The sequence below is a fragment of the Hyaena hyaena genome, unplaced genomic scaffold (genome assembly GCF_003009895.1).
Source record: "Hyaena hyaena isolate Hyena2069 unplaced genomic scaffold, ASM300989v1 scaffold_123, whole genome shotgun sequence".
Taxonomy (NCBI): Eukaryota; Metazoa; Chordata; class Mammalia; order Carnivora; family Hyaenidae; genus Hyaena; species Hyaena hyaena.
The window spans coordinates 1,142,137-1,155,708 of record NW_024080756.1 but is presented as its reverse complement, the minus strand read 5'-3'; the positions used below and the strand labels follow the sequence as shown (position 1 = coordinate 1,155,708).

Below are 13,572 nucleotides of genomic sequence, written 5' to 3'. Positions count from 1 at the left end.
ACAATTTGTGTAGCTTTGTGCCTCTCCTTTGTCAGCTCCTTCAGATCAGGGATAGCTCCACAGTGGACCTTTGTGCAGAGCAGGTGCTCAACTGGGGCTCAGCGGTGGAGGAGACAATATGCTTCTTCTGTTACACCTGGGCCTTTTCAAATCCGAGCCTCATGAGAGCTTGTTCTGTAGCCATTTATTTTAGTCTCTTTCATAATTAATTATGACCATTGTTGAAATTTAGTTTTTCAGAGGCCCTACTCACCCTTGAGCTATTTCTGTTTATGATCTCTTAGAATCATGGCAATCTTTTCACTAATTTTTTTTTTACCTGTTTTTTATTTTTGAGAGAGAGAGACAGAGCATGAGCAGGAAAGGGGCAGAGAGAGAGGGAGACACAAATTCCAAAGCAGGCTCCAGGCGTCAGCTGAGCTGTCAGCACAGAACCCAATGCGGAGCTCAAACTCACGAAACGTGAGATCATGACCTGAGCAGAAGTCTGACGCTCAACTGACTCAGCCACTCGGGCACCCCTGCTAATTTTTAAAGGTGCTTTTCTAATTTATTGTTTGGGTGTCCAAAACCATGCCTGCTGGTTCTTTCTTTCACCGATTCTAATACCAGGATAACATTACAATTTTTTTTGGCCAGATTTCTATCACCTTTACATCCGATTATGTTGACATACTTAAGCAAATTGTGCTTCTTCTATCTTCTGATACCTAAGAATATCAATCAGGTTCACCAAGAACTTATCAACTATTAGAATATGAGTTTTAGTAAATGTACAAAAGTTGTACATCTTACGTTGATCACTACAGCATCGTACAGTGCTGCCAGTTTCATAATCCCTGCTAGGGAAGCATGGTCCCCTTCACTTGATGAGGTGTACAGTCTCTTCCCCTAAAAGCATGGTTTCCATTGTTACCTTTCATCCTTATCCAGGTGTTTTCAACCATTGAAAAAAAAAAAACCTTTAACATATTGCTGAACTCCCTTACTCTGTTACACAGTTTCTACGGAACAAGGTCTACCCCTGTTTCAGCAGAGTGTTAGCATCTCTGTTCTCTGTAAGCACTCTGTTTGGGCAAAAGAAAACTTGGGAGTTATCTCCGAATCTATCCAGTACTATAGAAGGGAAAGGCTCTGGATGTGCAGAAATGAAACCCAGTCCATTTCTCAAATTTGCCTGTGGCTCTTGTCCACATCACTTAACGGATCTCAGCCCCGATCTTCTGCAAAATGAAGTGCAAAGATAAGATTGGGCTTGGGTTTCTTCTGGGTCTTAAAGTCTTTCTTTGGTTTCGTTGGAGAGAAGTGGCTGCTGTGTCCAATTCTGCTAAAGCTGCTTAGATCTCATGGCAAGGTCTTGTCTTTAAGAGGATTTTTGAACCAAATAATTTTCAGCGGCATACAGTGATTTCTCAAAAGGGTCTCATAAAAGCAACATTTATCATTTAAAAGGTGTTTAATAACACCTTTAATAAATGTTAAATAATAATGCACTTAACTTTAAGTACTTTGCATCTTTTTCTCTCTGTGTTAATGTCTTTAATTGGATCCTCTAGCACGGGATTTGGACTTAATTTATTGCAGGTGATGCTACACTTATACAATTATTCAGTTGACTTAATTAGAGATTTAATTATATTAGTGCCCTAAAGTGCTATATCAGAGAAGTTAAATGCACACTGGTAATTCCCTTTTTTATATTTTATTGTGTCACTTTTCCTACGGCTAAAATGGTTTTCAAGCCATAAAATCCAGAGTGAACATTCCAGCACCTCTAGCCATACCCTAATATGGAAAGTTCCATCTACGCATTAGTTGAGGATTTGCCCAGTCAAAATGAAGGTGAAGGCAAAAGTGGGGAGGATTTTTCTAATCGTGGGCTTACCTCTTGCAGTTATTAGAACCAAGGCTATAGTTCCAGGACTCAGTAGTCCTTTCAGCCCCCTCTGTTTCCTCAGCCCTAGGACAGCCCTTTACAGGTGGTCAGTCCTAGGAGACAGCAACTGTGTTTGTCTCTGTATCTCCCACCCATACTACATACCTAGGCCATTTGGTTCCCAATACATGGTGGCTGGATTGAATTTGATCATTGCAAAGACAACCCCTTGGAAGTGTGGTTAAAACAGTATAAACCCAACCCAACTATTTTAAAATATAGTAACTCAAAATACATACCCCAGCAAGTAAGTTACTCCCAAATCTGGCCAATCATTGAAACGACCTGAGAAGCATTTTTAGGCCTTATTGAACCCATCTCTAGGATTGGGGCCCAGGTTCTGCATTTTAAAGTTCCCTAGGTGAATCTTCTGGTCAATCAAGTTTAGGAATTCCAGTTTAATATATGTTTTGTCACATTTATTTACAAAGGATAAGATTGTTTTGTCAGGATAGATCAATCGCCTATTCTAATTTATAGGGTAAAAGTCTCATTTATGGTCTGTTGATTATATCTAAAGGATTACTTTTTTTTTAATGTTTATTTTTGAGAGAGAAGGCAGAGCATGAACGGGGGAGGGTCAGAGAGAGAGGGAGACACAGAATCCGAAGCAGGCTCCATGTTCTGAGCTAACTGTCATCACAGAGCCCAACATGGGCTCAAACTCACGAGCCGTGAGATCATGACCTGAGCCAAAGTCCAATGTTTAACCATCTGAGCCACCCAGGTGCCCCACTAAAGGATTACTTTTGAGCCAATAGTTTAGGTTTAGTTGGTAGAAGTGTATACAGATGTCTGTGAGAAGTAATACCTTCCATGAAGGATTAGATTACTGCTGAATCATGAAATGGACATTTTACTTATGGAAGCTTTCAGGTCCCTCAGTATACAAAGCCTACCTCTGTAGAGAGAAGATTGAGTGTCAGTTGGAAATACAGCAGCCATCGGTGAGAGGAATTAACTCTTTTAGGGTTCATTGATAACCTCCTGGGTACTCTTGCCCTAATCTGAATTACCTGTCATTGTAGAGATTAAGTACCATACAAGTCACCATCAAATACTCAGTTGGGCCTAGCTGAATGAAGTTTATAAAGTAATCTAAATGAAGCAATCAGAGAAGTGCAGCATGTAAAACATTGCACAATACAGCCTGGTCCTTCAGAAATGGTCTTATCATAGGGAAGAAAATACTAAAGTGTCATAAAAAATTAATGCAGTGTGTAAACCAGGATTCGTCATGATTCGGGGGGGGGGGGAGAAGGTAAAGAAATCATTTTAGAGCCAATTGGGGAAATATGCACATGGGCTAGATATTAGATAATGATAGAGAATTATTGTTAACTTCCTTATTTATGACAATAATATTCTGGCTATGTTCGAGAACATTCTTAGGAGCTTCATGTCAAAGCAAGGGTGAAGCATCCTGCAGCCCAACATGTGTCCAAGCTGAGTCCTACCAGCCCAAAGCCTATAGTTAAATATTTCAGAATTCTGTGATTCCACAACCCTTGGTAACTTGAAATCAGCCATGATGGGAGTTTTTATACCACAAAAATCTGCAAATGCTTCAGATAGGGTTTCTTTTCTCCTCCCCTGGAGAGCTAATTTATCAGCATACTACTGACCACAGCTTATTTTCAAATGATTCAGAAAACCCGTACATACAGATAGCTAGAACAAAAATAGCAAAATACTGACAATTATTGAATGCAGGCAGAAGACATACAGTCATTCATTGTGCTAGTGGGGGAGTCCGCAGACTTTCTGTAAAGGCTGAAGTGTAAGGACTGTGAGTGTCTTAGGCTCTGTGGGCCAGTACGGTCTCTGTGGCAGCTGCTCTGCCAATATAATACTTACCTGAATGGGCATGGATATGTTCCAATAAAACTTTATTTATAAAAACGGGGCCAGAGTGGGCCTGGGGCCAAAGCTTGCCAACTCCTGTGCTAGTCTTTGCATTTTTCTGTACTTTTAAAATAGTGGTAATAACAAATTTTTTTAAGTTCGGATTTCTTAGCCTAGTTTTCGGGGCCCTCCAGGACCCCCTAATACTTAACTCCTGTAAGGCCTGTCACACCAGTCTGTCTTTATTCCTTGGACACTGCACTCTGATCTCCTCTGTGCCTCTGTTCAGACCCTTCTCTTTCATAGAATTCCCTTGCTACCCTCAACCCCATAACTGTTTATCAACATTCTCAAGGCATGCCTCAAATCTCACCTACTCTAGAAGGTCTTCTTGAATCTCTTCCAACTGAAGTTGATCTCTCATTTCTTTGATCCTCTGTAGTCCTACATATGTCCCTTAGTTTTTCTGCTGTTTACAGTGTAACCCTTAATTACTTCCTGATACACAAAGCAGAGAAGGATCATTTTACTCCTTACACATAATAGGTGCTCAATTAATATTTGCAAATTGAAATCCAGTCATGTACCTATTATCTGTGTGCCTGCAAGTACCAACCTAGAAGTCTAGAATAGAGAATGTTGGCCTGCCTAATTTAGGTTTGGAGGAATTAAAGATAATGAAAATAGGGGGAATGTTCTCTTTCTTTCTCTCTCCCTCTTTTCCTCCTTCCCTCCCTTCTCTCTCCCCTTCCTTTCTTCCTTCCTCCCTTCCTTTCTTGTCTGATCCAGCTCCAGCTACTTTTCAGGTTGTTGTACATCAAGTTAAAATACATTTCATCTTGGTGGATAGGTTGGCCTTCCAAGGGCCTGAAGAGGATGAAGAATTAAGTCATTCTAAATATTTATAGTGTTTTAGACACTGTCAAACACTCGGTGCTGTCTCATGTCATTCCCCCGGTAGTCCTGCAAGGGACTGATATTATCCCGAGCAGTTAAATGGCTCCTCTAAGATTATAAAGCTAGAATGGGAGTTTGAATCTGGCTGCCTCTGATACTCAGCACCATTTTACTACCTTCATGCATTCAGTGATTGCCAAAAGACGAGGGAATCCTAGGCTAAAATAGTCCTGAAGTTCATATGCAATGTGGCAGTACCAGCGCGGCAGTGAGATTCTGGCACAGTATAGTATTCAGTGATGCTGGACTGGCTGTTAGAAACCCTGGCTTCTGACCACAACTGTGCCGCTGTCACCTATGAGATTGGGTGAGCTACTGAGCTTCTCTGGGCCTCTGTTTTCTTATGTGTGTAATTACAGGAATAAAGCAGACTTTATGTGACATGCAGTGTGCAGAAGCTTAGAATCTAATGAAGAAATAGATCTGGGAGTGGAGACTGAAGTACAACACTGTATAATTATGCTGTACACCAGATATGCATGGGGTACTTGGGGAGCCCCGAGGAAGAGGGCCACTTAGCTCCTTAGGGCTCTCATCCTAGCTGAGTGTATTCTGCTCCAGTGGACTTTGGAACATTTGAAGGTAGGGGGTGGATATGGGAACAGCCTCCAGGGAGGTGATTACTGCAAGCCGTTTCCCTAAACAATGATGAAAGGGACAAGGGATGCGGGGGGACAGGCTGGACAAGAGCGAGATCAGGAAAGGACGTCCATTGCCTCATGAAAGAGCTTAGACTCTCTTAAGGCTACTGGAAGGTAGTGAAGGGTTTTAAGCATGATCACATTCGCATTTTATGAAGACCTCCTTGGCAGCATGACAGATGGCATCCAGGGCAAAGACCTGGTGGTGGCAAGACTCTTTAGGAGGTGGTTTGCATAAAACAGCCCAGGCAAGGGATGATGATAGCCCAAACTAATATGGCAATGAGAATGAGGAGTGGAGGATAATTGGAGAGCTGTAAAAGAGGTAGCATGGCTAGGACTTAGTGACTATATCAGTCAGGACAGCCTCAGACAGCCTCACAGTCTCAGTGGCTTCAGACAACAAAGGTGTGTTTCTTGCCCACACCACATGTCCCCTGCAGGTTGGAGAGCTCAGTGTGGGCGTTCAGGAATCCAACATGAGGAGCTTCTCCCGCTATGACTGATTGATCCACCAGGGGGAAAGCTCTAGAGGGACTCACGTGGGTGGTTAAATGCTGCGGCCCAGAAGTGACATACATTATTCACAACTCATGGACTAGAACTTGTCCCCTGGCCCCACCCAGTCTCTGGGGGCCAGAAAGTTCAGCCATGGTGACTGACTGGAAATGGGGCATGAAGGGGGACTCCCCCCCACCCCCAGGTTTCTGATTTAGGGAGTTAGGCAGAGGTATTCACTGAGAAAGAGAAAATGGAAATGGGGAAAGGGAAAGGGGACAGACCTAATCATTATCAATCTTTTTCAGTTCTAAAATATAACCCTTTTATTGGTCCTTCCCCGTCTCAGAGAGAGATTAGAAACCAATTCCAATTCCAGTTGTTGGCAAGAGTTTATTCTTTACAAAGGGGTGTTTCGGTTCATTCTAACCAGTCAAATAAAGGCTCTTAGTTCTAAAAATGGAGTGTTCAGATCTAAACTAGGTGTCTTTCTTGAATTTTCGTATGGACTATTCTGTCAGCATACAGGGTGAAAAAAAAAAAGTTACTAACTAGGATGTTAATGAAGCCTCCTTCACATAAGAATATCAGGCTGCTTAATTCAAAATGCCAGACATGTAAATGCCCTCTGCCTTCATTACCGCCATCCCCCAGCAGGGCACATTTCAAGATATCAAGGGGTGGGAGTCAGGGAGGAGGTGTAATTAGGCTGATTGGAGCCTATTGTGCCGCTCTGGAGCATAGACACCTAGCAGCCTTAGGGAATGTTAGTGCCTCAGAATCATTGGGGAATGATGTCCTCTACCTCAAAAGAACACAGCAGAAACAATGAATCTATTTTATGTTCCCCCCTTCTTTGTTTTCCACCTCCCCTCCCCAATTTAATTGTGGTACCTTGAAAACTGACTTTTATTGTGCATTTGTTTCTTAACAGTTGCGGGAAACAATCAAAGCTGGCAAAGGTGTGACTTCAGCTATTGACCTGTGTCGTTACCATGGAAACAAGGCACTGGAGGCCCTGGAGAGCTTTCCTCCCTCGGAGGCCAGATCTGCTTTAGAAAACATTGTGTTTGCTGTGACCAGATTTTCGTGACACCAAATTAAAAAGACACTATTGTTCGTTAGCTGGAAAAAAAAACAACTGGGAAATGAGGTGATCGGGAGAGCTTTCATGATGAAATATCTAGATGTGTTAATGACTTTAAAAACAGAATACATTTCTTCCCCTTCCTTTTATCACATTGCTAAATGAATACTGCCTTCTTTTTTGGAACTGCTACAAACAAAATTAGAAGAAAAAAAAAAGGTCAAGCAGTTTTCACTTGTCACGCCAGAAGCACACTTGAGGCTGCAGTAGCAGAAATAATTAATGAGATTCGCTCCTGTGACCTCAGCAAATGGACAGGAAATAAGTCCTTATTGATTGGACCGAGCCAGGGATGGCGCCAGGGCGGTGGCCTGTGGTTTTCCTTCTAGAGAGAGGACAGAGTGAGCTAGAAGCTGCAGGTGTCATGAGAAACACTATCACGGCCAGCCAGGGAGGACTGTCAAATCAAAAACCAGTGACCAGTCTGTCATAATGGAGGGTCGTTCGGTGATTAAGAAAAAAAATGTGCTTTGTCTTCTTGCAATTATGTCTCTGTATTTATAGGTACAGTATGAATATACTTTGCGCTTCATGGTTTTTGTAACATTTTTTTAGAAAAAATTGCTAAAAAAATAATGCCAAATATTCGAAGCTAGAAGATTAAAACACTGTCAACTGTTAACTTTGTTGTGGTAGGAATGGCTTATTTTTCTTTCTAGGAGACCAAATATTTTTCAAACACATTTCTAAGAACCAAACTTTTTTTCTTTAAGCCTGAACAAAATGCTTTTTTTCAAGTACGTTGTATTCATTTGTAATTTTTTGGTGCAGAGAATACCTTTAACTTCTACAAGTATCAGATATATAACTTGTTCTGGGGAATATACTGGTGGCTTTTTTTTTTTTTTTTTTTTTTTAGTTCAGAATGTCAAATTTTGGTCTTGAACCACAGACCTCCAATTACAGAGAGAATATAAGCAACCTCCCAGGCCTGCAATCAGATACTGTCTCTGTGTGGTTCATAGGAGATGATTTTTGCGGTTTGCACGCATGCAATCTGAGAACACCGTTGACAAGAAGGCTGAGTTTACATAAATGATCTAGATTGAGACTCAGCTACCTTTCTTCCTTATGTGGTGTAATCACAGCCCTGTCTGGAGACAGTGAACACGGCAAACAGATTTTATTACCTCATTCGCTCAAACATCAAGTGAAGTTATTTTAGTTTAATTCCTCCCCCCCCCCCCAAAAAAAAAGTTACAAAACCATTTTATCAGGACCTGGCATGTGATATGCAATGAAGAGAAAATGTGAGTGACAGAGGTTAAGGTATCGTATTACAAAGATTTTTTTAATATTCTTAAAATGTTGTAATTGTGCTGTTTATGCTACTATAATTTGAAGGCCTGTAGATTTAGCAAAAGTGAACACTCTTCTGTTTGAAATGGTCTTTTCTCACAGAAATTGGCTTAATTAGTAACTATGGTTAGATGCTTTAGATCAGAGTAGGTTTTAATCATTAACTTGCACTAAGGAGGAGCCGAGCTCTGTGTTCTCTGAGGTGCAGGAACTTATGCAGAGTGGTAGTTTTTATTAAGCAGTTGGTCAGGTACCACAAGACAGGAGCGCTCTTCTAATTCTGGTTTAGCAGCTGGTTTGCTGTGTGACCTTGAGCTAGTCACTTCCCTCTGAGCCTCCACTTCCTCATCTTTGAATAAAGTTAAATGAAAGAATGTATGAAGTCCCTACCAGCTTTGTTTCATTCTCTCAAAGTCTGCCATTTCTGGGGCGCCTGGGTGGCTCAGTCGGTTAGGCGTCTGACTCTTGATTTCTGCTCAGGTCATAATCTTATGATGATTTGTGAGTTCGAGCCCATGTCAGGCTCTGTGCTGACAGTATAGAGCCTACTTGGGATTCTCTTTCTCTCTCCCTTTCTCTCTCTGTCCCTCCCCTGCTCATGCACACACACTCTCTCTCTCTCCCCCAACCTCTCAAAATAAATAAACTTAAAAAAAAAAAAAAAAAAAACAGTCGGCCATTTCTGACTCTGGATAACAAAGATGCTATGTGAGGTTCAGGGAGGTGGAGAGGTGAAGAAACTCAGGGAGAGGCTATGAATGAATGTATAAAAGTTTACAGCAAACGTCTTCCTAAACTGCCTTGAAGCTTAGGGCCTCAAGGATCCCTTTGTATGGCATGTAATCCCAGACTCTTCTGTTTAACACCTGCCTTTCTGCTTTCTCTGGACTCTTCCTACCTCCCTTTCATCTCCCTGACTTGGGTGTCCCGCCCTCATCGTTGATTGACAGACAGCCCTGCCTCTGTCCTCAGGCTCAGCGGAGTTCCCACTTGCCAGCCTCCTGGCAGGCTTTTATTAAACCTAACAGGTTGGTTCATTCACCCTAAGGTGGTCAATACTGACACTCTTTCTTCATGCCCCTTTTTCAGGGACATTTGTTAACTCTTACATCCTTATAATTTCAGACAATTGAGGCAGAAATGTGGGGCACCAAGACATACCTAATCACACCCCTTGGCCTGCCTCCTGGGTGCAGGCTCTGCTTACTAGGTAAGACTCTGGCCTCTGAATGTCCCCTTACCCCCTCTCTGCTGCCCTCCATTCCCAGTTTCTTGTTACAGGGAAGAATTCATTCCTTAGATGTTGTGCTGGTCCCCCCAGCTTGCAAGTTGGACCTTCCAAACCTCATGCACTTCAGGCTCCTGAAAGCACCCACACTCTCTTTCCTATCAGTCTTTGTCAAGTGTGTTAAGGCTGCAATAGTGAAGGCCCAAAGTGCGTGCCATCTTGTTCGGGTCCCACAGTCACGCTCTGGGGGTAAGCATACGCCCATTGCAGATGGAGAAGCAGGCGGAGGGGACCACCTCTGATCACCTGGCCTGCCCTCACTCCGCATCTCCCCACCAGCATCTTTCCAGGTAGCGCCTCTTTCTTGCTTTCCTTGCCTCTCTTTCCTCCTTTCCAAGATCTCGAGCCTGTAGCCTTCCTGCCTCCTTCATGACCCCATTCCTGAATTGTCAGCGTCTCCTCTGCTGGCTGGCTGTGCTCCATCCTCCCTGTCCCCTAAAATGAGATTCCTCCCTTCATGCTCTTTATCCTTCTTCCTACACTTTTCTTCCTCCCAGCTTTACCAACTACACCTTCTTACAGCCTGCTAACTCCTGAGCCCTCGCAGCTGGTCACGCACTAGCTACCAGGTCCCCGTCACCTAGACCAGTGCCAGTGCTTTAGACACTCCAAGAATATCTGTTGGACAGATTATTGGGTCTCTCACTGCACAACACTGAGACGGACTTCTGACAGAAGGTGGCCTTTGTGCAAAGTTAGTGAGCTGTATCCCCACATACAGACTTCCCCACTGCGTGCCATGTCACTAACCTAACCACCCCTCTCCCTTGGTGCCCTTGACCCACCTCTGTGTAGATTCTTACCCCTTCCCTGACTGTCCTCCATACCTGGCACATCTCTTAGTCGTACCCCTGGAGACATTCTTTCATAAATATTTAAAGGGTACCTGGTTGGTTCAATCAGTTGGGCGTCCAACTTCGGCTCTGGTTATGATCTCACAGTTCGTGAGTTCCAGCCCCACATGGGCTCGCTGCTGTCCGTGCAGAGCCCGCTTCAGATCCTCTGTCTTCTCTCTGCCCTTCCCCTGCTCTCACTCCCTCTCAAAAATAAATGAAACATTAAAAAAAAAAGAAAAATAAGCATTTGAATTCTATTTCCTCAGAAACTTAAAAGCAGTTTCCTGCCCCACTAAGTCTTTTTCTTTTAAATTCTCCAACTTAGGAAAACTGTTCTCTGGCATTAAAAAAACAATATCCACGAGATACCAATTTAGATAGTGAGCTGTTTGCCATCACAACTACTTTGAAAGGAGATTCAGTTTATGATGATCATTAAACTTTGTTGTAAGTTTTACTTGATGATAACACTAAATCCTCTTCATGTTTTCTTGCTTACGTAATGTGGTTCTCTGGTCACACCTAAAAATAAATTTATCAGTGACATTGTTTGCCTGGTCCAGGGCTCATTCACTAATGTTTGAGACTTTATCTTACCCATGACAGTATTATTGCTATGGCCCAGGATGTGCATGACGCTACCAGCTGAGGTAAAAGACATACACATACATTAGTATTAAATGCTCCAAAAAGATAGAGGCCTTTTTTAGGCTCAGTATCTACCACCCATTAAACTCTAGTCACCAGAAAGTAGTCGGAATAATCCATGATGATCTTTTTTCAAACCTGACAAGTTGTTATAACATGGCCCTCTTGGGGCCAGCAAGTTTGGGGGAATTGTGTGTAATCAACAAAATTGCAGCGAAAGGATACTTCTTCTTTTTTTTAATACTAACTAATCAGCAGGTTCATCACTGATAAGAAGAACCTTGCTTTCCAGAAAACTGTTGTCAAGCTCCTTCCTAGAGTTCTTAGTTTCTGGAAGATCCTTTCCTGCCTCTTCATTTGTCTTCCCACTTTGAAATCCTGTTGCTAAGATCACGTTTCTGACCAATGGAAGCTTCAGGATTTATCTTTATGATTCATAATAGCTGCTCTCAAGGTAGAGAAGACATGCCACACCTTTGTTAAAGTACAAAAGGGCAGAAATGAACTGGGTTGCTTCTTTAATTCCTTAAACTGTGAGGACATAATTGTCATTCCATTATTATAAATATTTTCAATTAATGTTAATCATGTTCTAGTAGTAATAAAGTTATTTGCACTCTCTTTTAAAAGCACAAAGCGATCTAACAGTAATCATTTGCCTCTTTCTTTTCCCTACCTTCAGCCCTGATCTCAAATTAACTGTTTTATTCTTTCAGAATGGGTCCTGCCTTTCCCCAGTTATACTAGAGATAACATACTTCTTTTTTTTTTTCATAGATTTCTATTTTATTTTGTTTTATTTATTATTTTTTAATGTTTATTTAGTTTTGAGAGAGAGAGTGTGTGTGTGTGTGTGTTTGTGTGTGTACGTGTGAGAGAGCAGGGGACAAGCAGAGAGAGAAGGAGACACAGAATCTGAAGCAGTCTCCAGGCTCCAAGCTGTCAGCCCAAAGCCTGATATGGGCCTCAAACCCCCAGACCTCCAGATCATGACCTGAGCTGAAGTTGGATGCTTCACCAACCGAGCCACCCAGGTGCCCAGTAGATAACATACTTCTAAAGGTGACTGAAAAACAAGTGACTTTGACCTGAGCCAAAGTCAGATGCTTACTGAGCCACTCAGGTGCCCCACTTTCTAGGCATTTTAATGATGCCCCCCACCTTACATCATGAACTCCATTGTGTACATAATGTGTACTTAACATAATGTGAACTTATACATGTGTACATAAATTATGATCAATTTATTGTGAACTTCCTAATTGCTGCCTATTTATGCAATTTTATACCATGCTTCTCTTTCCTTTTAACCTTCTTTCCTTCTTTTTTCGAAGATTAGAATGGCTTTAGTTGCATTCTTTTTTATTTTTTTTAAACTTTTTATTTCTAGGAGAGAGAGAGAGACAGCATGAGCAGGGGAGGGTCAGAGAGAGAGAGGGAGTCACAGACTGAAACAGGCTCCAGGCTCTGAGCTGGCAGTCAACACAGAGCCCGACGCGGGGCTCGAACCCACGAACCGCGAGATCATGACCCAAGCGAAAGTCGGACGCTTAACCGACTAAGCCACCCAGGCGCCCCGTAATTGCATTCTTTTTTAAAAGCAGCTTTACTGAGTACAATTTACATACCATAAAATTCACCTAGTTTAGTTATACAATTAGAATGATTTTTAGTAAATTTACAAACTTGTAAAAGTGTCACCACAGTTCAGTGTTAAAGATCCTTTCTGCCCATTTGCAGTCAACCCCTGGGCAGCCATGAATCTACTCTCTGTCTCTATAGATTTGCCTTCTCTGGACATTTTGTGTAAATGAAATTATACAGTATTCTTATCTGGTTCCCATCATTTAGCATAATGTTTTTGAGGTTTATTCATGTTGTAACATTAATCATTATTCCTTTTTATTGCTAAATAGTGTTCCGTTCTAGGGATATGCCACAATTTGTTTAGCTATTGCCAATCAGTTGATTGGCATTTGGGTTGTTTCTCCTCTTTACCTATTACGAATAATGCTGCTATGAATATTCAAGTACAGGTCTGTATGTGGACCTTAGCTCTCATTTCTCTTAAGTAGATTTTCAAGAGTAAAATTTATGGTATATTTATGTTTAACATTTTAGAAATTGCTAAGCTACTTTCCAAACTAGTTGTATCATTTTACATTTCTACCAGCAACATATGTAGATTCCAATCTCTTCACATCTTTGCCAACCCTTGGTATTCCTTTTTTATTATAGCTATTCTAGTAGGAATGAGATGCTATCTCATTGTGATTTTTATTTGCATTTCCTGAATGACTAGTGATGAACATCTTCTCATGAGCAAATGAACCATTCATATTTCTTTGATGAAAGATCTGTTCAAACATTTTGCCCATTTCTTAATTGGGTTATTGTCTTCTTGTTGAGTTAGAAGCATTCTTGATATATTATGGATACAGGTTCTTTTTTTTTTTTTAAGTTTATTTATTTTGAGA

The 13,572-nt window shown here is 41.7% G+C and overlaps 1 protein-coding gene and 1 long non-coding RNA gene across 5 annotated transcripts in view; one reads left to right on the top strand and one right to left on the bottom strand.

The window, feature by feature from the left end:
- Positions 1 to 7,018, top strand: part of PDSS2 (decaprenyl diphosphate synthase subunit 2) — a 260,475-nt gene extending 253,457 nt beyond the window's left edge. For all 3 annotated transcript variants that reach the window (XM_039237439.1, XM_039237440.1, XM_039237438.1), the window contains one exon: positions 6,812 to 7,018. In XM_039237439.1, the coding sequence (XP_039093370.1) occupies positions 6,812 to 6,970 (159 nt within the window). In that variant the 3' untranslated portion in view covers positions 6,971 to 7,018. The remainder of the gene's footprint in view (positions 1 to 6,811) is intronic.
- Positions 1 to 10,538, bottom strand: part of LOC120235231 — a 75,912-nt gene extending 65,374 nt beyond the window's left edge. For both annotated transcript variants that reach the window (XR_005529342.1, XR_005529343.1), the window contains exons 1-2: positions 10,498 to 10,538; positions 4,155 to 4,279 (exon numbers count right to left, since the gene is read on the bottom strand). This is a non-coding gene — a long non-coding RNA (uncharacterized LOC120235231). The remainder of the gene's footprint in view (positions 1 to 4,154; positions 4,280 to 10,497) is intronic.
- Positions 10,539 to 13,572: the final 3,034 nt, after the last annotated feature.